Source organism: Trichechus manatus, unplaced genomic scaffold, assembly GCF_000243295.1.
Source record: "Trichechus manatus latirostris isolate Lorelei unplaced genomic scaffold, TriManLat1.0 scaffold00107, whole genome shotgun sequence".
Taxonomy (NCBI): domain Eukaryota; kingdom Metazoa; phylum Chordata; class Mammalia; order Sirenia; family Trichechidae; genus Trichechus; species Trichechus manatus.
This window is the reverse complement of record NW_004444043.1, coordinates 5,162,906-5,189,595: the sequence shown is the minus strand read 5'-3', so window position 1 is coordinate 5,189,595 and position 26,690 is coordinate 5,162,906. Positions and strand designations below refer to the sequence as shown.

At 39.3% G+C, this 26,690-nt stretch overlaps 1 protein-coding gene across 1 annotated transcript in view; it reads left to right on the top strand.

Annotated features, from left to right (window-relative positions):
- The window catches only part of PCSK5 (proprotein convertase subtilisin/kexin type 5), a 364,026-nt gene that overhangs the window by 30,030 nt on the left and 307,306 nt on the right, over positions 1-26,690 (top strand). Inside the window, exon 2 of the mRNA XM_004383285.2 lies at positions 15,343-15,447. Within this exon, the coding sequence (XP_004383342.1) occupies positions 15,343-15,447 (105 nt within the window). The remainder of the gene's footprint in view (positions 1-15,342; positions 15,448-26,690) is intronic.

Sequence of the window (26,690 nt, the reverse complement as noted above, 5' to 3'; positions counted from 1 at the left end):
TCAAATGTCGAGCATGGTTGCTATGACTTTAGGGAAGCTCCTCAAAAGCCAATGTGGTACTATATTTTAATCCAAACAAACGTCTTCTTAACTTTTTGCTTTTCCATTTGCATCACCTTTCCAATTTCCTCGTTTTGATGACTTGGCTTTTTCTTGATCAGGTATAATTAACATATGATAAAATTCACTGTATAGTTCCATGAGTTTTGACAAATGTGTATAGTTGTGTAACCACCACCATAATCAAGATTTCTATCACCTCAAAAAAATTCTCTAGTATACCTTTGTAATTAGCCTCTTGCCCCACCTCTAGGCCCTGACAACCACTGGTTTGGATTCTGTCATGGTTTTTCCTTTTCCAGAATGTCCTATCAATGGAATCATACAGTATGTAGCTTTTTGAGTCTGGCTTTTTTCCCTTAGCACAATTCATTTGAGATGCATCTATGATGAATCAGTAGTTTGTTCCTTTTTATTGCTGAGTAGCATTCTACTGTATGGCTGTACCAATTTGTTTATCTGATAACCAGTTGAAGGACATTTGGGTTGTTTCCAGTGTTTGGTGATTATGACTAAAGACACTATAGACATTCACATACAAGTTTCACAAGTGTGAACATAAATTTTCATTTCTTTTTATTGCTTCTCTAGGAGTGGGATGGCTGGGTCGTATACAAAGTATTTAATTTTATAAGAAACTGCCAAACTGTTTTTCCGAAGTACTCCCAGCAGCAATGTATGGGAGTTCCAGTTGCTCCACATCCTCACCATCACTTAGTATTACATTTTTGTCTTTTGTTTTAGCCATTCTAATAGGTGTCTGGAAACCCTGGTGGCATAGTGGTTAAGAGCTCCGGCTGCTAACCAAAAGGTTGGCAGTTTGAATCCACCAGGCACTCCTTGGAAACCCTGTGGGGCCGTTCTCCTCTGTGCTATAGGGGTCACTATGAGTTGGAATTGACTCAACAGCAACAGGTAATAGGTGTTTACTTGGAAAAATGGTCAGCTGCCCACAGTGGCAGAGACTTGGGAGCTTTAAGAATGGGACCCAATCTCACATCTGCTTAGATGCAGAACTTCACATCTGGCTAGAAAACGCATCCACTTCCCTGCTGCCATTATGTCACAGGTGTTGCTGTTTCACTCTTATTCCTCTGCTTTGGACCCAGTTTTGTGGTCACTAGCCCACAGTGCTCCACCATCTGTCAGTTTGTCTTACTGTAATGGCTTGCATGTTGCTAAAATGCTGGAAGCTATGCCACCTGTATTTCAAATACCAGCAGGGTCACCCATGGTGAACAAAGTTCAGCAGAGCTTCCAGACTAAGAAAAACTAGGAAGAAAGGCCCGTAGATCTACTTGTGAAAATTAGCCAATGAAAACCCTATGGATCACAAGCGAATATTGTCCTATATAGTGCTAGAAGATGAGCACTCAGATACACAGTGGCCACAAGAGTGGACTCAAGCATACTAACGATCGTGAAGATGGTGCAGAACCAGGCAACATTTTGTTCTGTTGTACATGAGGTCACCATGAGTTGGAGCCAACTCCATGGCAACTAACAACAACAGCCCACAGTATTAACCTTACTATCCCCCCTGGGAACCAATATGGGGACAAATAAACAAGATATCTCAGAACAACTATTAGCAAAGGATATAGGGGCGTTTCTCCTCCTAATAGGTTTTTCACTGAGGATGACCAGGCTGTCACTGGCCTGAGCATTCAGCTGGGCCTTTCAGCATGCAGAGTATCTGTCTCATGTTTTTAATGCTGACAACTTTTACCCTCTGAACCTTCTCATTTAAGAACATGGGTCATTTAAAATGCTGTAGCGCTCAAAAGAGCCCCTTCACCAGTATGATAAACTGTCGAATTCTAAATTTGGTTATATTAAATATATTTTTCTAATCTTTTGGGGGATGGCTTTGAAATAATCAGAGGAATGAGCAAAAGAATAAAACATGCCAGTTACATAAAATGCTAAAATCAAATTAATTAGATATTTTCTCATTTAAACTTATTTTAATTAAGTATATAAGAATATTTGAATGTAGATTGCAGAATTCAGGGTAAAGGGTTCTATTTCTGCAGAATGAGATGGTGGATTAAAACAGTGGCTCCTCACTGTGGCTGCTCGTTAAAATCACCTGGAAATTTTAAAAAGAAGATACTGGTGCGCTACTCTTAACTCAAACCCTTAAATCAGAATCTCTAAGCTGGGGGTGGGAGGCATTAGTATTGTTTTAAAATTCCCAGATAATTCTAATGTTTAGCTAGGGTTGAGAATCACTGGCCTAAAGAGAAAATACACTGTTCCAGGGATAATTTTAGCAATGTTTCCACCTATCAAAATATGTACCATTTCTATTTGTTTCCATATATGTGGAAAAACTTCAAGTTGCTAACCAAAAAAACCCAAGCCCACTGCCATGGGGACCATTCCAACTCATAGCAACCCTATAGGGCAATGTAGAACTGCCCCATAGGGTTTCCAAGGCTATAAACCTTTACAGAAGCAGACTGCCACATCTTGCTCCCACAGAGCGGCTTTGAACCACTGAACTTTTGGTTAGCAGCCAGGCGCTTTAACCACTGTACCGCCAGGCGCTTTAACCACTGTACCACCAGGGCTCCTCTGAAGTTGTTAAGTCAGTCACTAATATAAAGAATACAGACCTAAAGTACCTGGCTTACCATGTAGGCTGCCTGTGCTCTTTCTTTCTCAAGCTCTCTTGAACTTTCTCCTGTGTGTGAGAAGGGGAAATGGTACAGGTGTCTTACGAGCAAGTGGAATAGCTTAAATGATCATTTCTTTTAGTTTCTCGAGCAATTACTTACAGATTAATTTTTTTTCATAATATGTTTTATTTAATCTAATGTATCCAAAAGTCTATGCCAAAAAAATTTGGAAGACAGCTGCCTAGCCAACTGACTGGAAAAAATCTATGTATGTGCCTGTTCCAAAGAAATGTGATCATACAGAATGCGAAAATTATCAAACAATATCACTAATAATCACATGCAAGTAAAATTATGATGAAGATCATTCAAAAACAATTATAGCAGTACATAGACAGGGAACTGCCTGAAATTCAAGCCAGATTTAGAAGAGGACATGGAAAGAGGGATATCACTGTTGATGTCAGATGGATCTTGGCTGAAAGCAGAGAATACCAGAAAGATATTTACCTGTGTTTTACTGAGTATGCAAAAACATTTGACTGTGTGGATCATAACAAATTACGGATAACATTGCGAAGAATAGGAATTCCACAACACTTAATTGTGGTTGTGAAGAACCTGTACATAGATCAAGAGGCAGTCATTCAAACAGAAGAAGGGGATACTGCCTAGTTTAAAGTCAGGAAAGGTGTGCGTCACGGTTGTATCCTTTCACCATACTTATTCAGTATGTATGCTGAGCAAATAATCAGAGAAGCTTACAGATTGATTTTTATAAAAACTTAAAAAAGAAAGCTGACTATAAATAGCAATAATAAATGTTCTTATCTGAGAAATATAGATAACGATTATTTTACATGAAGGACATAATTATTCATTTTGGACAAAAATAGATTGAAGAAAATAAAACCCCAATGTCATTTCCAGTTCTTTTTTTTTTGGGTAATTAATTAATTAATTTTTTGAACATTTTATTGTGCTTTAGGTGAAGGATTACAGAGCAAATTAGTTTCCCATTCAATAATGTATATACAAATTATTCCCTGACATTGGTTGCAATCCTCGCAATGTGTCCGCACTCTTGCCATTACCACCCTGACCTCCCCGTTTCCGTTCGTCCAGTTTTCCTGCCCCTTCCTACCTTCTCATCTTTGCTTTTGGGCAGATGTTGCCCTTTTGGTTTCATATAGATGATTGTTCTAAGGAGCACATTCCTCATGGGTGTTAATGTTTATTTTATAGCCCTGTCTGTTATTTGGGTGAAAGGTTACCTCTGGGAGTGGTTTCAGTTCCAAGTTAGAAGGGTGTCTAAGGGCCATAGTCTCAGGGGTTCCTCCAGTCTCTATCAAACCAGTAATTCTGCTCTTTTTTATAAATTTGAGTTTTGTTCTACATGTTTTCCCCTCTCTAACCAGGACCTTCTATTGTGATCCCAGTTAGAGTGGTTGGTAGTGGTAACCAGGCACCATCTAGTTCTTCTGGTCTCAGGCTAGTGGATGCTGTGGTTCCTGTGGCTGGCTTCCTTGAGTCTTTGGTTTTCTTTACTCTCCTTTGCTCTGAATGGAAAGCGACCAATATTTGTATCTTAGATGGCTGCTCACAAGCTTTTAAGACCCCAGACTCTACCCAACAAAGTAGGATGTAGAACTTCGTCTTTATGAGCTGTGTCATGCCAATTGACCTGGATGTCCCCTGAGACTATGGTCCTTAGCCTGCAAGCCCAGTAGCTCAGTCCTGTGAGGTGTTCTGTTATATCTAGGAAGTTTCAATGACTGTGCCCCCTCTGTGCTCTATTATATATATGAATATACATGCAGCACATACAAATACGTATGTAGAAATATCTATAGTCAAACCTATATATGCACGTGGATGTACTCCCATACGCCTTCCCACACCTTGCAGGATTGTATATGTTATAGTACTTACTATAGTTGCCTTTTGTTCTTGGTTACCTCTCAGTGTCTTCTCTTGCTTTGGTCATGCTATAATGACTTCCTCTCTACTCTGTATTGCCTTTCCCTTCACCAGGGAACCCTACTGCTGTAGTGATTAAGAGCTTGGCTTCTAACCAAAAGGTTGGCAGTTTGAATCCACTAGCTGCTCCTTGGAAACCCTATGGGGCAGTTCTAATCTGTCCTATGGGGTTGCTATGCATGGGAATCAACTCTACGGCAACGGGTTTGGATTGGTTTTGGTTTCCCTTCACCAAAGTTAACATGTGTCTACTATCTAGTTAATGGTTTTCCCTCCCTCCCCCTCTCATCCCTGGTAACCAGCGAAGAACGTTTCTTTCTGTGTAAACCTTTTCTTGACTTTTTATTCCAGTTCTGTCATGGATTGAATTGTGTCCCCCCAAAATTTCGGTCAACTTGGCTAGGCCATGATTCCCAGTATTGTGTGATTGTCCACCGTTCGGTCATCTGATGTGATTTTCCCATGTGTTGTAAATCCTACCTCTATAATGTTAATGAGGCAGAATTAGAGGCAGTTATGTTAATGAGGCAGGATTTAATCTACAAGATTAGGTTTGTGTTTCAAGTCAGTCTCTCTTGAGATATAAAAGAGAGAAGCAAGCAGGGAGACATGGGGACCTCATTACCGTAAAGCAAGAAGAGCCAGGAGTGCGCATCCTTGGGACCTGGGGTCCCTGTGCTGAAAAGTTTCTAGACCAGGGGAAGATTAATGATAAGGACCTTCCCCCAGAGCTGACAAAGAGAAAAAGCCTTCCCCTGGAGCTGGCACCCTGAATTTGCAATTCTAGCCACCTAAACTGTGAGAGAATAATTGCTGTTTGTTAAGACATTCACTTGTGGTATTTCTGTTATAACAACACTAGATAACTAAGACAAGTTCATTCTTAAATAACTGTACAAACTTATTCTCATTTGAATGTTGAACCCAAATAATCCTTATCTGTAATATACTAATATGAAAAATCATTTGAGTACTCTTAGGAAAAATATTCTGATTCAATAGAGAAGACATAAATTTCAAATTTGCAGTTGACACAATGGGAAATGACAAACTCAAGTCTAAAAGTTATCTTCTTGTGAGCAGGGACTTTGTTTTGTTCCTTCTCTATCTGCAATGTCTTTGGATTAGTGCTTGGCACATAGAATATACTCACCCAGTAAATAAATGGCTGTCTAGACAGGCTGTAAAACCACAGAGTGGAATGTAGAAATTGGTATTCAACAGGGCACATGTAAATTTCTATCATTTACATTTGAAATATTAAAATATAGACTGGAGGAGAACTAAAATAAGAAAGATTTCTGAGAGTTATTTAGTTGACTAAGTTCCTTGTGCTAAAAATATTCCAATTTTAAGCTACTTCTATTGGAAGTACTTTGCCAAGGGAGATCATGACACCATGGACTCTATCTTGGCTACACTGTACCTGGAATCTCAAGAAATGTTATGTTCTGGACTGCAGGTTTTCTGCGGAGACATTACAAATGTTGGCTTGTCTAGGGAAAGCAAACCTGCAAACGCTTGCCATATGAGGAAAAAATGGAAAAACTCAGATGTTCAGCCAGGCATTAGGGAAGACCCGATAGGAGTGTGTTGACTGTCTGGCACTTGGAAGAGGGAAGACGCTACTGGGCAGGCTCCACAAGCCAGAACCAGGAATAGTGAGTGGATAACAGGAAGGCAGATTCAGGCTAATTATCCAGAAGAACTTTCTAACAAATGGGCTGTCCCAGAAAATGCAAGGCACAGTAGTTAGGAGCTCGGCTGCTAACCAAAAATGTTGGCAGTTCAAATCCACCAGCCACTTCTTGGAAACCCTATGGGGCAGTTCTACTCTGTCCTATAGGGTTGCTATGAGCTGGAATTAACACACGGCAACAGGTTTGGTTTTGGTTATGTTACTTTGAAGAATGGATTCCTGCATCCAGTGGGCAAGGTCAGAAAGACCTGTTAAGGTCTTTCCCAACTCTGAGAGTCTATGATTTACTCTGAGGCAAAGTGCATGTCTCATGTGAATAGTGGGGCAGACTATAAGGTTCTCAGCTGAACCTGGGAAAATTTGGTGCTTACTCAGTTTGCTATATCTTCCACTTCCTTGGTGGGATTGTTGTATCTGTTTCTTAACATACTTGCTCAGGGTTTATAGTCAAGATGTTTTTGGTTACCTGCTTTGAAGATGAACTCTGGGGGCCTGGGTTCTGCTTCACCTTTGTGGTCAGATGGCTTTAGAATAAAATAATGAGGCCTCATATTGGTAAGAGCAACGGGGTGGGATGCAGTAGGGATAATATTTGAATGTGCCCATAGATTTGGGAGCATGTGGCTCTACAAAACCCTTTAGATAAATTTTAAGTAAAAGCAAAGTGCTGTGACTAGAAAAGGCTCAGACTTTTACGGTCATACTGACCTGGTTTCAAATGTTGGCTTGAACACTCCTTACTTGGGCATGTTACTGAACCTCTCTCAGGCTTAGATGCAGTTTCATAAAATTAGAACAATACTCCCTCATTTGCAGGTTTGTTGTAAAGATTAGATATCATGTAGGAAAGCATGCAATAAGTGGTGGCTTTTATTACTATTATTATTAATTACACAATGGTTTTGAAAGTAGACAAGCCATTTACTAGTTCTGTTTTGCTGGGCAGGTTGCTTCATCTTGGACTTCAGTTTATTTTGAAGATTAAACAACGTAATGCTTACAAAGTGCTTAGCAGAGTGCCTGTCCAATTTTAAATACTATATTTAAGTGATAGAGCTAATCGGAAATCGATAACTGAATACCCAGGGAGTCGTGAAAATTATGAGGACTAGAAAGACTCCAAATATAATTGGTCTATCTAGTTTCATTTTATTTGGCTTCTCATGGGTGTCTGCTGAGGTACTGCTTCTACCTCGTATTAGTTTTGTATTGCTGCTGTAACAAATTACTACAAATTTAGTAGCTTCGAATAGCTTACAGTTCTGGAGTCCAGAATTCCACAATGGGTTGACAGAACTGCGTTCCTTCTGGAGTCTCTAGGGGAGAATCGGTTTCCTTGCCTTTTCAGCTTCTACAGGCCTCCTGCATTCCTTGACTTATGGCCCCTTCCTTCTTCAAAGCAGGCATCTTCAAATCTCTTCCCTCCCTCCCTCTTTCTATCTCTTTCCCCTTCTGCTTCTGTCTGTCTGTCTCTCTCTGACTTCTGATTTCATTGTCACATCCTCTTCTCTTTCTCCGCTGCCTCCCTCTCATAAGGACCCTTGTGATTAAATTGGGCCCGCTCAGATAATCCGGAATAATATCAGCATCTCAACATTCTTCATTTAATCATACCTGCAGAGTCCCTCTTGCCACGTAAGGTAACATATTCACAGGATCCAGGGAAGGGGAGGGAAGGCATCACATACCTGCAGATTTTTAGAAGGTTGCCTCTGAAATCAGAGAGATTATACATCTTTCCTTGAGCATCCTGAAATTTTAAAAAAAATAATGGTAGCAATTTTGCTCTGAATTCATGTACCCCAGTGCCTTTCTCTGAAGAACTCAAATGCTCAGTCTGGACTTGAAGGAATCTTGGAAGAAATCACAGAACTCTCCGAGTGATTGACTTGAAACTAAAGTCTAAGGAAGATATTTTCCATATCATTTTGTGACATTCCATGGCCCACTGCGATAGTATTTAAAATACATAGTACCAAGGTATTGTGCTTGTTTAACCTAGAATGCCATTGAACCTTGTGGCGAAAGTATGCCTTGTAGATATTTCCCCACTGACATGAATACTTAAGGTAAGTTTCTTGAGGTCAGCGGTAGAGCTTGAAGCAGAGGCCAGATTTCTTGACTCCTTAGAGGACAGGAATGAACTCTTTCTTATTTCCTGAGATACTTGGCAACACTTTCTTTTGCCATCTGCTCAAAGTATACTGGAACATCCCTAGAAAACATCCCCTGTCTGTACAACTCTTAGGAATGCAGTCTTCTGGATAATTGAGATCTCTGGGTAGCCATACAATAGTCAAAAAATCAGGGAAAGAGAAATGGGGTATTCTGAGAGGGTGATTGCAATTTTAAATTGTGTGGTCAGGGAAAGCTTCTCTGAGCATGCGACGTTTGAGCAAAGACCTGAGAACAGTGAGGAAGCAAGGCATAGAGATTTCTGGAAGAAGAGCATTTCAGGCAGAGGAAAAGCAGGTGCAAAGGCCCTAAGGTGGAGAATGTTCTTGGTGACTTTGAGGAAAGCAATCATATCCACCATCTCTTTGGTTCTCCTTTGAATGCTATAGACTGTGGAACACAGAAGGCAAATAATTAAAATTATTTTGACATTCTCACTATTTGGGGAAACACTAAAGTAAGCATCCATCACATTTTACATTGTAATGAAGGGAAAGCAATATATTCACACACTACTTCTGTAATTTTCTATCTAAATTGCAAACGGGATTAACAAGTGGAAGCTTCAGACGTGTCATGTTTGGGCAGTGGAAAGAGATTGGCCAGCAAGAACAGTGATCTTGGTGAGTGGATTCTTCCCCACCTCACCTGAGAGGGTGGGAAGAGGTGTGAGCTGGAGGATAAACTTAAGCCCCAGTTAGCTGCATTCTTCTGTTTCCCAATCTACAGACTGAAAAGAGAAATCAGAAGACAGCACTTAACAACTTTTGAAATCACCATTATTAAGATAGGCATTATGAGTGATAAAATGTAGCCATTTTAGTATACAATTGGATAAAGTGTTGACAAACATAGACCCAGTGATGTGCTTATAAACACTTAACAAGTGACTCTTCAGGGTTAACAACAAAGTCCTAATTTGTAGTTGTTTTAGCCAGTGCTGCTGTAACACAAATACCACAGGTGGGTAGCTTTAAAGAACAGAAATTTGTTTTCTTACAGTTCTAGAGGCTAAAAGTCCAAATCAGGGTCTCAGCCATGTGAATTCCTTTCTTTTCAGTAGCCCCAGGTGTTTCTGGGTTCCTTCCTTGGTTTGTAGACAGGCCCGCTTCTGTGTCTAATCTGCTCTTTTTGTAGATTAGATGAGATTACACTGATATGGCTAAATTAACATAACAAAGAAAACCCTATTCCCAAACAGGATAACATCCACAGGTTAGGATTCCAACACATATTTGGTGTGGTGGGGGTGGGGGGGGAGGGAGGACACAATTCAATCCATAACAGTATCATTTGCCAATTTTTAGTGATGCAAATACTTCTATCATTGTTGATTTCAAGTCATCAACATGATGTCACTGAAAGTGATCCTGGGAAAAGATGCAGTCGGCTCCCGAAAGCCTATGAACTGCTTCTAGCACACTTACGCTCTTACCACCTATGTAATTACCACCACACTCAAGATACAGAACATTTCCATTCCTAACACTCCAACAAGTTTCCCCACGCCTTTTCCCACTCAATCCCTACTCCATCCCCAAGCAATCACTCATCTGTTTTGTCACTATAGATTAGTTTTATCTGTCCTAGTATTTCATGTCACTCTTTTGTGTCAACATGTTTTGAGATTTATCCATGTTGTTGCGTGTATCAGTAGTTCGCTCCTTTTTATTGCTGAGTAGCATTCCATTATATGGATATACCACAACTTATTTATCCATTCACCTCTTGATGGACATTGTACAATGTTTTCAGTTTGGAGTCACTATGAAGACAGCTGCTCTGCACATTTGTGTATGAGTTCTGTTTGGAAATATATCTTCATTTCTTTTTACTTAGGAATGAAATGGCTGGGTCATGAGGAGGCTGCATATTTCATAAGAAGTTGCCAAACTATTTTCTGAACTAGTTGAACCATTTTACACTCTCACTAGCAGTGTTCTGATGCTCCACAACCTCACTAAAACTTGGTATTGTCTGTCTTTTTAATCTTTGCCATTCTCGTGGGTGGGTAGTACTATCTCATTAGGATTTTAATTTGCATTTGAGCATCTCTTCATGTGCTTATTGACCGTATATGTGTCTTCTTTGTGAAATGTCTGTTCAAATTTTTGCCCGTTTTTTGTTGTTGATCTGTTTGTAGAAGAGAGGTAAATAATTTTTCAAGAGCACAGAATTTAGCGATATCTATAAATTGCAGGGGCAGAAGGGAAAACAAGGCAGACCAAACCACTCGAGAAAACTGACAGGTTCGTCAAGGTGGCCACAGTGCCAGTGACCTTGGTTCTGCAGGTCCCTGTTTGCCTGGGACTGACCCAGTTTTAGCACTGATAGACTTGTGTCCTCGAAACACCTCAGACCAACAGGCAAGGTTGGTCACCTTATATCACTATGTATGAGAATAAGGAAGCTGCAAACTATATGCAGAAAGTCATTAGAGTGAGAAGGTTTTTAGCTGCAAGCACGGGAGAGGCTTAGTAGTGAATGAATCCTGAAGCTGCTCACCGGGGCAGAGCCAGAGTAAAACTTGGGTCTTAGGCTGCCAGCTCTCTGCTTAGAAGTCAATAGCTCTTTGTGACATGAGGATTTGGGAACACTGGGAAGTTTCCCTCCCGCTGCCGGGAAAAGAAATTCCAGTGATGACTGTTTTTTGAAACACAGGCACTATGAACTCATTTATTTGGCTTAAAAGTTTTAATTTTCTGTCCCTAAGAGAACAAAGACATTGACTCTTATCAGTCATTTATACCTGAATATAAAAATTTACAAAAGCCTTTACTAAGAACATACTTTGGTTTGAGGAAGAGTAGAGATAGAACATGCTGCGTGCAGTGGTGAGGTGCTACCACTAAGGAAGAAAAAGCATGAAAACTTGATATAGCTAGGAACTAAAGATGAAATTCACCTACTCATAGTTGTGCACAGAGGTATTATCAGTAGGTAGGGAGGAATGTTGGTGTGTAACCCTACAAAAGAGAGGCCTAAGAAGGCTGACAAACCAAAAATCAAACTAAACCCACTGCCATCGAGTCGATTCTGACTCGTAGTGATCTTGTAGGACAGAGCAGAACTGCCCCATAGGGTTTCCAAGGAGCGGCTGGTGGATTCAAAAATTGCCAACCTTTTGGTTAGCAGCCATAACTGTTAACCACTGTGCCACCAGGGCGAACACGGAGGGCATTATCCTTTCCTTCCTTTATATAATGTTAAGGCAAAGGTTGGGCTTGATCTGTCTGCTGTTGATTTTATACTTCATATACTGCTATTGTTTCTGACTTATTTATAAAATGTCCCCGTGTTGGTTATATATTGTTCCTTGTTTTGGTGCTTGTTGCTATTTCATAACATATAAATACAGTCATCTTTTGTTTTACATTACCCCAGAGGAGCTAGATAAAATGCCTGCTTATAGATAATATTACTGCTCTGTTTTCATACACTGTCTTTCTTTTGAATAACTCCCAACATGTTATGACATTTTTCTTCTTAATGTTTGTTAAATACCCTCAGCATGCTTTGTGCTGTTGAAGGAATATAAAAGACACAAATTCCTGCCGATAAGGGACATACATATTAATAGATGAGAGACATAAATGTGTCTATATTATATATAATTCTAGGAAGTGATAGATTTTTTTTTTAATGAAGCAGAATAATTGAACTAATGTAGTATTATTCCTTAGCTGTTGCCCTGGAAAAAATTATACATGTATATACACATATACACACACACACACATATATATATATATAGAGAGAGAGAGAGGTTTCTTAACTCACAGCCTTCAGAACCATAACCCTGGCAAAGTTGGCACTTCAATTAAGGGAGAATTAGACTATTTTGCTGACATTAGCCTTCATTTGATAGTTCTGTGATACTCATATTAGAGATTTTGAACTACATATAGCTCTGTGTTTAATTTTAGTTCTTCATAGATTTGGATTTTTATCCATTCAGCAATCTTTTCTGAGAACTCACACGCTAAGAACTGTGAATTAATTGGTGAGCAAAAACAGATTAAGTCCCTGCCTCAGTGAAACATACAGATGGGAACAAAGACATTAAATAAATAATTGTACTCATCAAGGTATAATTATGAGTAAATGTTCTTATAATTCTATAAGATGATATAATAAAGGAACCTGACAGGGTCTGGGGAATTAAGGAGATCATCCTTAGATGAGACATAAAGGAGGAGGAAGAGGAATCAAGGAGAGGGTGGAGGTAGGGGAGGGTGCTGCAGGTAGTGAGAACGTTGTTGTTGTTAGCTGCCACGGAGTTTGCCTCTGCTCATGGCGACCCCATGCACAAAGGAATGAAACACTGGGTGGTCTTGCACCATCCCCATGATCAGTTGTCGATTGGACTGTTGTGATCCATAGGGTTTTCTTTCATTGGTTGATTTTCAGAAGTAGATCACCAGGCCTTTCTTCCTAGTCCATCTTAGGAAGTTCTGCTGAAACCTGTTCAGCATCATAGCAACATACAAGCTTCCACTGACAGATGAGTGGTGACTGTGAATGAGGTGCATTGGCTAGGAATTGAACCTCCCGCATTGAAGGTGAGAATTCTGCCAATGAACTACCAATACCTCATAAGTCAGGACTAGGGTTCCATTTTCCAGCTCCCTATTCACTACTTCCCCTTGCCCCTCCCCCCACCAAAAAAAAAAAAAAAACAAACCAAACCCATTGCCGTGGAGTCGATTCTGACTCATAGTGACCCTATAGGACAGAGTAGAACTAGCCCCTTAGGGTTTCCAAGGAACAGCTGGTGGATTCAAACTGCCAACCTTTTGGTTAGCAGTCATAGGTCTTAACCACTGCACCACCAGGGCTCCTTCCTATTCACTATATTTGGCTGGAATTCCAATGTGTACCAATGAGGCCACAAAGGATCCACACATGTCTTTAGAATGAATTTCATGCACAGTTTGGGTTTAATTGTTGGGTTGAATTCAGTCATTTCCATAATCAAAGAGGTTTAATTATAGCTGAGTAGACATGATCTTAAACACATTGACATTTTTCACATTAGTGATGGGTTGTCTCTCAGGTACTTCCTCAGAGATTCTATGTTCTGAGAACATAGAACTCCACAAGCTCCCAAGGAACATGCTTGACAAAAGCTACATAAGATGGAAACTCTAAGCTTCTAGTGATTTTAAGATTTTCTTGTAAAGGATTACAGGGCTCCTCCTGACTCTACCCTTAGTCCTCCGGAATCTGAAAACCAGCCTGTAAATCCCTCCTTGAATCACTCTTAGAGACTGGGGCTGGCATCTGGGCCCTCTTCCTCATTGTTTGCTACTGCTTCAGAGTCCGGATCAATGAGAGGTTTCCGCAGCCCTCACTTACCCACCCAGGAGTGATTCGATGGTGTATGTCAGTGTCCATTTTAATAAAAAATAAAAAAAAAATGGATGGGAGACTTGAAACTTTCTTTCAAATCTGAATGATTATGAGATGTTCAATTAGGGCATAAAGTCTCAATGAGAAGATGTCTCCTAAATGGAACAGAAATCGGGTTGATCATCTTTATTGCAAGGGGTAGGACGATAATTGAGAATGTGATGAATAGAAGAAATAAAACCTAAACCTTTCAGCTGGAAAAATTAAGATGAGCCAATGACTTTTCTTTTTTAAATGAGGAAAGCCCAACTTTTTGAATTGTCCCAATTGCAAAATAGCCTGTTGATGGTCATTCTTTTAGGGCAGAGCCATGGTGTTCTGGAGAAATAGCCATTTGAAGTATTTGCCCAAATGAAGTAAAGTCTCACTGTCAAAGAGTGGAATTTGAGAGCTGCAGTGATCTTAAAAATTAACTAGCCAAAAGTCCAATTTTATAGAGAAGGAAACTGAGGTTTAGTTAAGTGTATATGACTTACCCAAGGAGACACTTCTGGTGTGCGTCAGTTGGAACTAGAACTAAGTCTCTTATCTTCTTTGAATGGTTCAGTTTCTATCATGTGGCCCAGGTTTTATAATCTGCTAAGAAAATATTTTTGGGTGGGATTTTGCTAGTTTGTTTTCCTAAAGTGAACATGGCCTTATTTTCAAAACTATATTAAACAGACCTAACCATTTTTAACTAAGGAAAGGGATATGTAAACAAAAAGACTAAAATGTTAAAGAAATGGATAAGAATAAGGTACAGTGCATTGAACTGTTTTTACACAGAAAGCTTAGTTGATAGGATGTGGGATTTTAGTTTTGTTTTAGAAAATGCCATTCCACTTTTTGTTTTGAAATGAATGAGGGCAATATGTTTATACTGTTTACTAAAGTCAGGAAATTAAGTAATGTTATCTTTGTAAGTGATCTCCTACTTAAGACTTATTTCAAATTAATGGTATAAATAATCTAACAAGGTACTTCATTGTACATTTCTGGGAGCAAAGAAAATGCAATGTATTTTAATAACCAGATAGCTATTTGATTTTTTTTTCCTTCCCCACATTTGGATATAAATTGATATAGAATTACTTAAAATGCTGCATATAAATTAAACATTAAAAGGGAGATATGGTCAGGCTAAGCTACACATTATAATCTTTAGTTCTGCAGTCACTGCTTCAAGGACACTACATTTCATATCACATGTTCTTTTCGAAAAGTGATCACCAAGGTTCAAGTAACATTTAAGCACAGCAGCCAACTGCATAATTTATGGACCTTTTTGTGTTTTTATTTTTTTGGTTTTGTGTTTTTATTTTAATGAAGAGCAGGAAAACAGAAGATGTTTTTTTTTTCATGCATTAATGTCTCTTTCTTTTGCTCTTTCCTTCCCACCCTGCCCTTGCAGATTGGGGCCCTGAAGGACTACTACCACTTCTACCATAGCAGGACGATTAAAAGGTCAGTTCTCTCGAGCAGAGGAACCCACAGTTTCATTTCAATGGAACCAAAGGTAAGAAGAACCAGCTGGGTGGGGGCCAAGAGGCAAAGCTTCTGCATTTTTCATTGGTAATATCACACTAGGAGATGATGACCAGCATGAAGGCTCAAATTTCTAGAGTGTCATACTATTCTGTGTTCTAGTGTCTTTGCTTCCTCTTCAGGCAAGGAGTAGGCAATGGCTTGATTTTTACTGATGTACCATTATCATCCTAGTTGTAGAGCCCAGGGGTATCCATAGGGATGAGTTCTTATGGAAAATGGAGAGAAAGGGAGACTGGAATTGACTTAGTGTTAAGAATACCATGCTGTCTAATTGTTTACCTGCAGCTATGAGGTTCTGAGCTCTATAGAAGGAAGGGTCTTTTCCAGAATCCTTAGGGCAGGCCTCAGGTCACAATGAATCATCACTATTTTAGCTGGCATTAACAGAGCCATGCCTTTGGCCTCTCAAGCACTAGACTATGTCTGGAAATGGTGGGATACTGAGCACAAATGGAAGGATAGAAGCAGGCTGCTCCTCTTCAGGGCTGCTGTACGGCACACTGCTTTCTGAGGCCGATCATGTATCTTTCTTATACATTGTCTTTGCTTTAAGTTCTTTTGGATTTGTACAGACGGTATACCACGGGATGAATCTAAAAGTAGGTATGGTAAGCCCAGGTTTCCTACCCCAATTTAGAGAGGGAACGCAGTTTTGAAATGGGAGATAGGAAGTTGCGGAGGGGGAGGGACACGAGGAAAACAAACTAATAGCTGGCAACTAAGGTCTTTGAGGACAAGTTAGAAAATATCTATCCATATTAAGTTTGAGGAAGGGATGTCTTCTGATGGAGAATTAATTGGCTTCTCAGAGGTGTTGAGTAAACAGGAAGAGAGATCAGCTGCCCCAGCTTGTCCCAGTTCCTCTGTGTGTGGAATCCCTGCCCATTATTTATTGATTAGGATAGTTGTTTTCCACTATGATTTGGGCTTGCTGTATGAGCTCATTTTCAAATAAATTGTGAACAAGTCCCTACCAGTAAGCATAGCAAGCTCAGTTGGAGATTCCTTGAAAATTGTATTCCTTATTAATATGCAAAAATTAATATGCAAATCATCTTTTCAATTTGGAGTCCTGCCCTCTGTTATGTGCCCCGACTTGCCCCGTTTAATTTTTTTCTGGAATATTATGACAGAGTGTTCATGATTTTGAAATTGTGACTTGGTGGATAGAGAAAACACCTTTCTTCTATGTCCCAATTTTTTGTGGGTGTCGGAACATCCCCTAATGTTTTCTCTTTTGTGGCTTGTGGGTTGAATTTTCTTTTCCTTCATCTCTATTCAGAATTCAATGTTTCTGGAAAAGCAGTCCGTTGGGACATTTCTGAATTAGCTATGTTTTCGAAGCAAAGTCACGTTTTCAATCTGCCAAACAACTTTTTCGAAGCTTTCTTGAACTTTCAAAATTAAAACGATTTTTGTCTCAGACCTCATGTGCACAGTCAGCATGAATTTGAAAAACCAAGCACACTTTGGTTTGGGAAGGAAGAATAGAATATAATGAGGCATTGCTTTCATGCTCAGGGGTTTACTGAATGAAGCTATTTCAATCCGTAATCTTATCTTGGGGCATCGTGGTCTTCATTTCTTCTTTTTTCAGTGCATCGAATAGCATATATCTGATCCAACAGAGACCTTGAGTGCTGGGACACATAGTACCTCAAATGTACGCCCTTTCCTCACACAGACCAGATGAGCTGAGCCATTTCAGGCCATCCCAAGAGTGCCTGCTCAGTTCCCTTTCTCCTCAGTAAAAGAATGTCCAGAGCAGGGCCCTATCTTACTCTCTGTTCTAATGCCTCCTACCCATCATTCCCACCTAATTATACGGAAGGGCCACACTTCTCCCAACTTTGCAGAGTACCACAAATTGTAGTTTGACCAAAATTTGTTTCATACGTTTCTTGTAGTTCATTCATTCATTTATTAACCATTTCTTGAGCCCCTAGTGTATGTCAGGCCCTGTGTTAGGCTCTGGGGATTCAGAGATATAGTGGTTCCCCAAGAGGAGCTCACTGTTCACAAGGATCTAGGGATATTTATAGTTTACAATGTTTCTTGTGTTGGGGAGGCAAGCAAAGAAGAGGGAGGGTGTTCTGCTACATTCCTCCTTCATCTTCCTCCTCAAAAAGCTCAGGTTCACATTTATTTTGCTTTTAATTGTGCTTTAAGTGAAAGTTTATACTTCAAGTCAGTCTCTCATATACAAAAATTTATACACACATTGCTACCCTAGCTACTCTCCCTATACTGTGACAGCACACTCCTTCTTTCCACCCTGGATTCCCTGTGTCCATTCAACCAGCTCCTGTACCTTTTTGCCTTCTCATCTCACGTCTGAACAGGAGCTGCCCATTTAGTCTCATGTATCTACTTGAACTAAGAAACACTCTCTTCACAAGTATCATTTTCTGTCCCATGGTCCAGTCTAATCTTTGTCTAAAGAGTTGGCTTCAGGAATAGTCTCAGTTCTGGGCTAACAGAGAGTCCAGGGACCATATCTTCCGGGGTCCCTCTAGTCTCAGCCAGACCATTAAGCCTGGTCTTTTTACTAGAATTTGAGTTCTGCACTCCACTTCTCTCCTGCTCCATGAGGGACTGTCTGTTGTGTTCCCTGTCAGGGCAGTCATTGGTGGTAGCCAGGCACCATCTGGTTCTTCTGGTCTCAGGCTGTTGGAATCTCTGCTTTATGTGGCCCTTTCTGTCTCTTGGGCTAATATTTTCCTCATGTCTTTGGTGTTCTTCATTCTCCTTTACATCAGGTGGATTGGGACCAATGGATGCATTTTAGATGGCTGCTCGCTAGCTTTTAAGACCCCAGACCACTCACCAAAGTGGGATGCAGAACATTTTCTTAATAAACTTTGTTATGCAAGTTGACCTAGGTATCCCCTGAAACCATGAAACCATGGTCCCCGGACCCACGCCCTTGCTGCTCTGTCCCTCAAAGTGTTTGTTTGTGTTCAGGAAACTACTTAGCTTTTGGTTTGCTCCAGTTGTGCTGACTTCCCATGTATTGTGTGTTGTCCTTCCCTTCACCTAAAATAATTCTTATCTACTATCTAGTGAATACCCCCTCCCATCCTCCCCACCCACATAACCATCAAAGAATATTTCCTTCTGTGTTTAAACCATTTCTTGAGTTCTTATAATAGTGGTCTCATACAATATTTGTCCTTTTGCGACTGACTAATTTCACTCAGCATAATGCCTTCCAGATAGATCCATGTTACGATATGTTTCACAGATTTATCATTGTATAGTATTCCATTGTGTAAATATACCATAATTTGTTTATCCATTCGTCCACTGATGGGCACCTAGGTTGTTTACATCTTTTTGCTATTGTGAACAGTACTGCAGTGAACATGGGTGTGCATATATCTATTCGTGTAATGGCTCTTACTTTCTCTAGGATGTATTCCAAGGAGTGGGATTGCTGGATAATATGATACTTCTATTTCTAGCTTTTTAAGGAAGTGCCAAATCGATTTCCAAAGTGGTTGTACCATTTTACATTCCCACCAGCACTGTATAAATGTTCCAGTCTCTCCACAACCTCTCCAACATTTATTATTTGGTGTTTTTTGGATTAATGGTAGCCTCGTTGGGGTGAGACAATATCTCATTGTAGTTTCGATTTGCATGTCTCTAATGGCTAATGATCGTGAGCATTTCCTCATGTATCTGGTAGCTGCCTGAATGTCTTCTTTGGTGAAGTGCCTATTCATATCCTTTGCCCGTTTTTCAACTGGGTTATTTGTGTGTGAGTTGTTGAGGTTTTCCAGTATCTTGTAGAGTTTAGAGATTAGATGCTGATCGGATTTGTCATAGCAAATTTTTTTTTCCCAGTCTGTAGGTTGTCTTTTAACTCTTTTGGTGAAGTCTTTTGATGAGTGTTTGATTTTAGGCATTCCCAGGTGTCTAGTTTCTCTTCTGGTGTTTGTGCATTGTTACTTATGGTTTGTATTCTGTTTATGCCATGTATTAGGGCTCCTAGCATTGTCCTTATTTTTTCTTCCATTATCTTTATAGTTTTAGATTTATATTTAGGTTTTTGATCCATTTTGAGTTCGTTTTTGTGCATGGTATTAGATATGGGTCTTGTTTCATTTTTTTGCAGATGGATATCCAGTTATACCAGCATCATTTGTTAAAGAGACTGTCTTTTCTCCATTTAATGGCCTTTGGGCCTTTGTCAAATATTAGCTGCTCACAGGTGGATGAATTTCTGTCTGGATTCTCAATTCTGCTCATTTGGTCTATGTATCTTTTGTTTTACCAGCACCAGGCTGTTTTGACTACTATGGTGGTATAATGGGTTCTAAAATCAGGTAGTGTGAGGCCTCCCACCTTGTTCTTTTTCTTCAGTAATGCTTTTCTTATCCGGGGCCTCTTCCCTTCCCAAATGAAGTTGGTAATTTGTTTCTCTATCACATGAAAAAATGCCATCGTAATTTGGATTGGGATTGCATTGTATCTTTAGATCACTTTGGGTAGAACTGACATTTTCACAATGTTGAGTCTTCCTATCCATGAGCAATGTATGTTTCTCTACTTACGTAGATCTCTTTTGATTTCTTGCAGTAGTGCCTTGTAGTTTTCTTTGTATAGGTCTTTTATGTCTCTGATTCGATTTATTCCTAAGTATTTTATTTTCTTGGGGGCTATTGTAAATGGCATTGATTTGGTGATTTCCTCATGGAAGTTCTCTTTGTTGGTGTAAAGGAATCCAACTGATTTTTGTATGTTTATCTTGTATGCTGATAATTTGCTGAAATCTTCCATTAGTTCCAGTAGTTTTCTTGTGGATTCTTTGGGGTTTTCTCTGTATAAGATCATATCATCTGCAAATAGAGATACTTTGACTTCTTCCCTACTGATCTGGATGCCCTTTATTTCTTTTCTAGCCTAATTGCTCTGGCTAGGACCTCCAGCACAATGTTGAATAAGAATGATGGTAGAGGGCATCCTTGTCTGGTTCCCGTTCTCAAGGGGAATGATTTCAAAGTCTCTCCATTTGGGATGATGTTGGCTGTTGGCTTTGTATAAATGCCCTTGATTATATCGAGGAGTTTCCCTTCTATTCCTATTTTGTTGAGAGTTTTTATCATGAATGGGTGTTGGACTTTGTCAAATGCCTTTTCTGCATTGATTGATAAGATCATGTGGTTCTTGTCTTTTGTTTTCTTTATGTGGTGGATTACGTTGATTGTTTTTCTAATGTTGAACCATCCCTGCATACTTGGTATGAATCCCACTTGATCATGGTGAATTATTCGTTTGATATGTTGTTGAATTCTATTGGCTAGAATTTTGTTGAAGATTTTTGCATCTATGTTCATGAGGGATATTGATCTGTAATTATCTTTTTTTGTGGGGATTTTTTTTTACCTGGTTTTGGTATCAGGGTTATGCTGGCTTCATAGAACGAGTTTGGGAGTATTCCATCCTTTTCTGTTCTCTGAAATACCTTTAATAGTAGTGGTGTTAACTCTTCTCTGAAAGTTTGGTAGAATTCTCCAGTGAAACTGTCAGGGCCAGGGCTTTTTTTTTTTGCTGGGAGTTTTTTAAGTATCTTTTCAATCTCTTTTGTTATAGGTTTATTTAGTTGTTCTACCTCTGTTTGTGTTAGTTTAGGTAGGTAGTGTGTTTCTAGAAATGTGTTCATTTCTTCTAGGTTTTCAAATTTGTTAGAGTACAATTTTTCATAGTATTTTGTTATGATTCTTTTAATTTCAGTTGGATCTGTTGTGATATTGCCCGTCTCATTTCTTATTCAGATTATTTGCTCACTGTCTTATTTTTCTTTTGTCAGTTTGGCCAGTGGGTTATCAAATTTGTTGATCGTTTCAAAGAACCAGCTTTTGGTCTTGTTAACTCTTTCAATTGTTTTTCTATTTTCTATTTCATTTAATTATGCTCTAATTTTTATTATTTGCTTTCTTCCGGTGCCTGAGGGCTTCTTTTGCTACTCTCTTTCTGTTTTTTCAAGTTGTAGGGTTAATGTTTTGATTTTGGCCCTTTCTTCTTTTTGAATGTGTGCATTTATTGGTATAAATTGACCTCTGAGCATTGTTTTTTTTGTGTCCCAAAGGTTCTGGTAGTATGTATTTTCATTCTCATTTGGTTTTGTGAATTTCTTTATTCCATCCTTAATTTTTCTTCTGTAGCCCAGTAGTTTTTGAGCAAGGTGTTGTTCAGTTTCCATGTGTTTGATTTTTTTCCCTTGCTTTTTCTGTTACTGATTTCCGCTTTTATGGCTTTATCCTCAGAAAAGATGCTTTGTAATATTTTAATGCTTTGGAATCTATTAAGGCTTACTTCATGGCCTAATATGTGGTGTATTCTGGAGAATGTTCCATGTTCATTGGAAAAGAAAGTATACGTGGCTGCTGTTGGGTGGAGTGTTCTGTGTGTGTCTGAGATCAAGTTGATTGATTGTGGCATCTAGATCTTCTGTGTCTTTATTGAGCTTCTTTCTGGTTTTTCTGTCCTTCACCCAAAGTGGTGTGTTGAAGTCTCCTTCTATTATTGTGGAGCTGTCTGTCTCTCTTTCAATGCTGTTAGAGTTTGTTTTATGTATTTTGCAGCCCTGTCATTGGGTGCGTAAGTGTTTTTTATGGTTATGCCCTCCTGGTGTATTGACCCTTTAATCATTATATAATGTCCTCCCTTATCCTTTGTGGTGGATTTTACTTTAAACTCTATTTTGTCAGAGATTAATATTGCCACTCTTCTGTTTTTTGAGCGTTGTTTGCTTGATATATTTTTTCCATCCTTTGAGTTTTAGTTTGTTTGTGTCTTTAAGTCTAAGATGTGTCTTTTGTAGGCAGCATATAGATGGATCACATTGTTCTATCCAATCTGCCACTCTCTGTCTCTTTATTGGTGCATTTAGTCCATTTACATTCAGTGTAATTATTGGTAGGTATGCATTTAGTGCTGCCATTTTGATGTCTTTTTCTTGTGTGGTTGACAGTTTCTTTGTTCCACTTAATTTTTTGTGCCGAATCATTTTTCTTTATGTATTTTCTTTTCATCTTTTTTACTGTTATTGATTTTGTATTTGCTGAGTCTTTATGTTTTTCTTGTTTTTTATTTTGATGCGTAGGATTGTTAGTTTTCTTTGTAGTTACCTTAATATGTACGCTTATTTTTCTAGTTTAAACCAATCTCTTATTTCTGTATATCATCTTGACTTCCTCTCCATATGAAAGATTTATGACTACGTTTTTTAGTCTCTCTTTTTTGTTTTAATGTTGTTGTCTTTTACATATTGATGTCTCTATTTCCCTTTTTTCCGTGTTATTACCTTTGATTTATTTTTGTGACTTCCCTATCTGGGTGGATATCTGGTTGCTCTGTCCTGTGTTCTAGACTTGGGTTGTTATCTGATGTTACTGATTTTCTAACCAGAGGACTCCCTTTACTATTTCTTTTAATTTTGGTTGTTGGCTTTTGCAAATTCCCTAAACTTCTGTTTATCTGGAAATGCCCTAATTTTGCCATCATATTTGAGAGACAGTTTTGTTAGATATGTAAGTCTTGGCTGGCAATTTTTTTCCTTGAAGGGTTTATATATGTCATCCCATTGCCTTCTTGCTTGCATGATTTCTCCTGAGTAGTCCAAGCTTAGTCTTACTGACTCTCCTTTGTAGATGACTTTTCATTTATCCCTAGCCACTCTTAAAATTCTCTCTATCTTTGGTTTTGGCAAGTTTGATTATAATACGTCTTGGTGACTTTGCCTTGGGATCTGCCTTGTGTGGGGTTCGATGAGCATCTTGGATAGATATCTTCTCTATCACGATATCAGGGAAGTTTTCTGCCAAGAAATCTTCAACAATTTTCTCTGTATTTTCTGTTATTCCCCCTTGTTCTGGTACTTCAGTCATTCACAGATTATTCCTCTTGATAGAGTCCCACACAATTCTCAGGGTTTCCTCATTTTTAAAAATTCTTTTATCCGAGTTTTCCTCCAGTAGGTTGGTGTCAAGTGCTTTATCTTCATTCTCACTAATTCTGACTTCCATTGCCTCAATTCTGCTCCTATAACTTTCTATTGAGTTGTCTAATTCTGAAATTTTATTGTTAATCTTCTGAATTTCTGATTGCTTTCTTTTTATGGATTCTTGCATCCTGTTAAATTTGTCATTGTGCTCTTGTATAATCTTCTTAAGTTCATCTGTTGCTTTGTCTGTGTGTTCCATGGCTTGTTCTGCGTTTTGACTGATTTCCTTCCGGATATCTTGAAGATTTCTGTATATTAATCTTTTGTATCCTACCTCCAGTAATTCCAAGAAGTTCTCTTCCTCCCCAAGATTTCTTGATTCTTTGTTTTGGGAGCTTGCTTAAGCCATTATGGTCTGCCTCTTTATGTGATTTGATATTGACTGTTGTTTCCAAGCCATCAATAAGTTATTATATTTATTTATTTTACGTTTGCTTACTGTGTCCTAGCTTCTTGTTTTGCTATGTTTTGATATGACCAAATAGGCTGCTAATTTGAGCTAGTTTGTTTATTTGTACGTTTGAAGCTCTAACACTCTGGTACCAGGTGGTTAGAACTGTTATTAGGTATGTGAGCCCAGGAGTGCATTTACTTTTCTTGTATGGATTCAGCTGTGGTGTCCAGATAGTCACCAAGTGTGTGGTGCAAGCTCTCACTTACTGTCCTAGACGAGCAGAGGTGAGATTGGAGTAGGCACAAGTATCTGGCCGCAGTAAGGGGTCACTCACTAAGCAAGACAAGGTGCTGATGGCTGCTCCTGGGTGTCTGGGAGGAAAGTATATCCCTGTTCCCTAGAGTGCGTAAGTGGGTAGGTTTTGCAGCCGGACTGTGGACACCCAGTGCTGTTGGATGTAAGGACTGGGAGGCTCCACTTATTCTTAGAGCACTGTTGCAGGTGACAAGGTGGCATGGCTCGAGCCAGCAGTCCTTAGGCCCCTGATATGGGTAGGCGAGGACCCTGCTTAATGGGCAAAGTGATGTCAAATGTCATGAACCTGTCACTTCACCATATAGCTGATACAGTGAAGTTAAGCTTCAGATATATACCCTGTTGTACTGTGGTAATGAGGGCCTACACTGTTGAAATGGGCCCAAACAAGTCTATGCAGGGGTCAAAGGCATTCAAAGTCCATGGACCCCTTATGCCTGTGCCTAGGCAAAGGAGTATTGCCTGCCCTGAGTTTCTGGCTTAGGGGAATTGGCAGATTATTTTTTCCTGTTTGTTGATTTGTTCTTTCTCCAAGGCCAGGAGAGTGGGTCGGGACACATGACGGGCCCTACTTCTGGCCCAAGGGAAGGGGCAATCACTGAAGCTGTCCCTGGACCATGTGCAGAGCGGGGAGGGAGCAGGTAAATGGGAGAGAAGTTCTTCCCAAATGGGGTGTTTTTTGATCCGCGTGGTAGGGTAAACGCATGTACTTATCTTTTGCTGATTGAGTGCTGCTTTTCATTGGCTCTGGAGGCCTGAGCCAACTCTCTACCCCTTAGTCTTTCTCTTTTTAATTTTACAAAAAATTTTATTTACAGCAAAGTTGCAAAAATGTTACACAGAATTCCTATATATTCTTCCTCGATTCCCTCAAATGTTAACATTTTACCATGCTTTATCATTTTTTCTCTCTCTGTGTATACATATGCACATATGTGTTCACACACATATAATGCATATATATACATACATGTACACATATGCATGTTGGTGTAGTTGTTGGGTGCCATCAAGTCAATTCCAACTTATAGTGACTCCCTGTGACACAGTAGAACTGCTCCATAGGGTTTTCCTGGCTGTAATCTTTACAGAAGATTGCCGGGTCTTTCTATTGCAGAGCTGCTGGGTGTGTTAGAACCACCAATGTTTTGGTTAGCAGGCGAGCACATAACCATTGCACCGTCAGGGTTCCTTAGAGATATATAGGTATATGTATATAAATTATAATTTTTTTTCTGAAAAATTGGAAGCAAATTGTAGACATGATGCCTTTTTACCTCTAAGTACGTCACTGTATATTTAAACGAGGACATTCTGTTACATAACCATAGTACAATAGTGAAAATCAGACGGTAACAGTGATTCAACATTATTGTCTAATCTACAGACTTTGTTTAAATTTTGTCAGTTGTTTTATTTCTAGGTGGGATTACAATTAGTTGTCATTTCTTCCAAAGTCCCCTTGAATCTGTAATACTTCCTTCAGTCTTTTTTTTTTTTCTTTCTTGTTTATTTTCATTCCATGAATTCAAACTTTTTGAAGAGTACAGGCCAGTTACATTTTGTAGAATCCCTCTCAAGTTGGGTGTGTCTGTCTCCTCATGATTAGATTCAGGTTTGGCAAGGACTTTGTTGGCAAGAATAGCAGAGAAGGGATGTGTCCTTCTCAGTGCGTGATATCAGCAGGTGCATGATGTTGATTTATTTCATTACTGGTAGTATTAAGTCTGATCATCACCTCACCAAAGGGAAAACTAAAACCAGTTGCCTTCAGGTTGAATCCAGCTTCTGGTGACCCCATGTGTGTCAGAGAAGAACTGTGCTCCATAGGGTTTTCAATGGCTGATTTTTCAAAAATAGATAGCGAGGACTTTCTTTCGAGGTACCCCTGGGTCGACTCACCCCTCCAACCTTTCTTTTAGCAGCGAAGTATGTTAACCATTTGCACCACCCAACAACTCGTAGATAATACAAGTCACTTGCATTTGTAGTACTCTGTAATTCTATGGACTCATAAACTAGGTAAACTAAAACCAAACCCACTGTCATTGAGTCGATTTTGACTCATAGTGACCCTATAAAGTAGGTAATCTGTTTTAGTCCTCTAGTTGTTAGTTAGCAGGAAGAGGGACTCTGAAACCTACTAATATAGAAATAAAGCAGTCAAGTTTTGCAGAAAATTTTGATACAGTATTATATCAGCTGGGTCAATAAGCTTTCCAGGGTTCTTACCCATAATTTTTTTTATTGTACTTTAGGGGAAGGTTTACAGAACAAATAGTTTCTCATTAAACAGTCAGTATACATATTGTTTTATGACGTTAGTTAACAACCCCACGACATGTCAACACTCTCCCTTCTCGACCTTGGAGGACCTTTTTTTTTTTTTGGTGAAAATATACATAGCCAAAGATACACTATTTCAGAAATTTCTACATGTACAATTCAGTGATGTTGATTACATTCTTCCAGTTGTGCTGCTATTCTCACT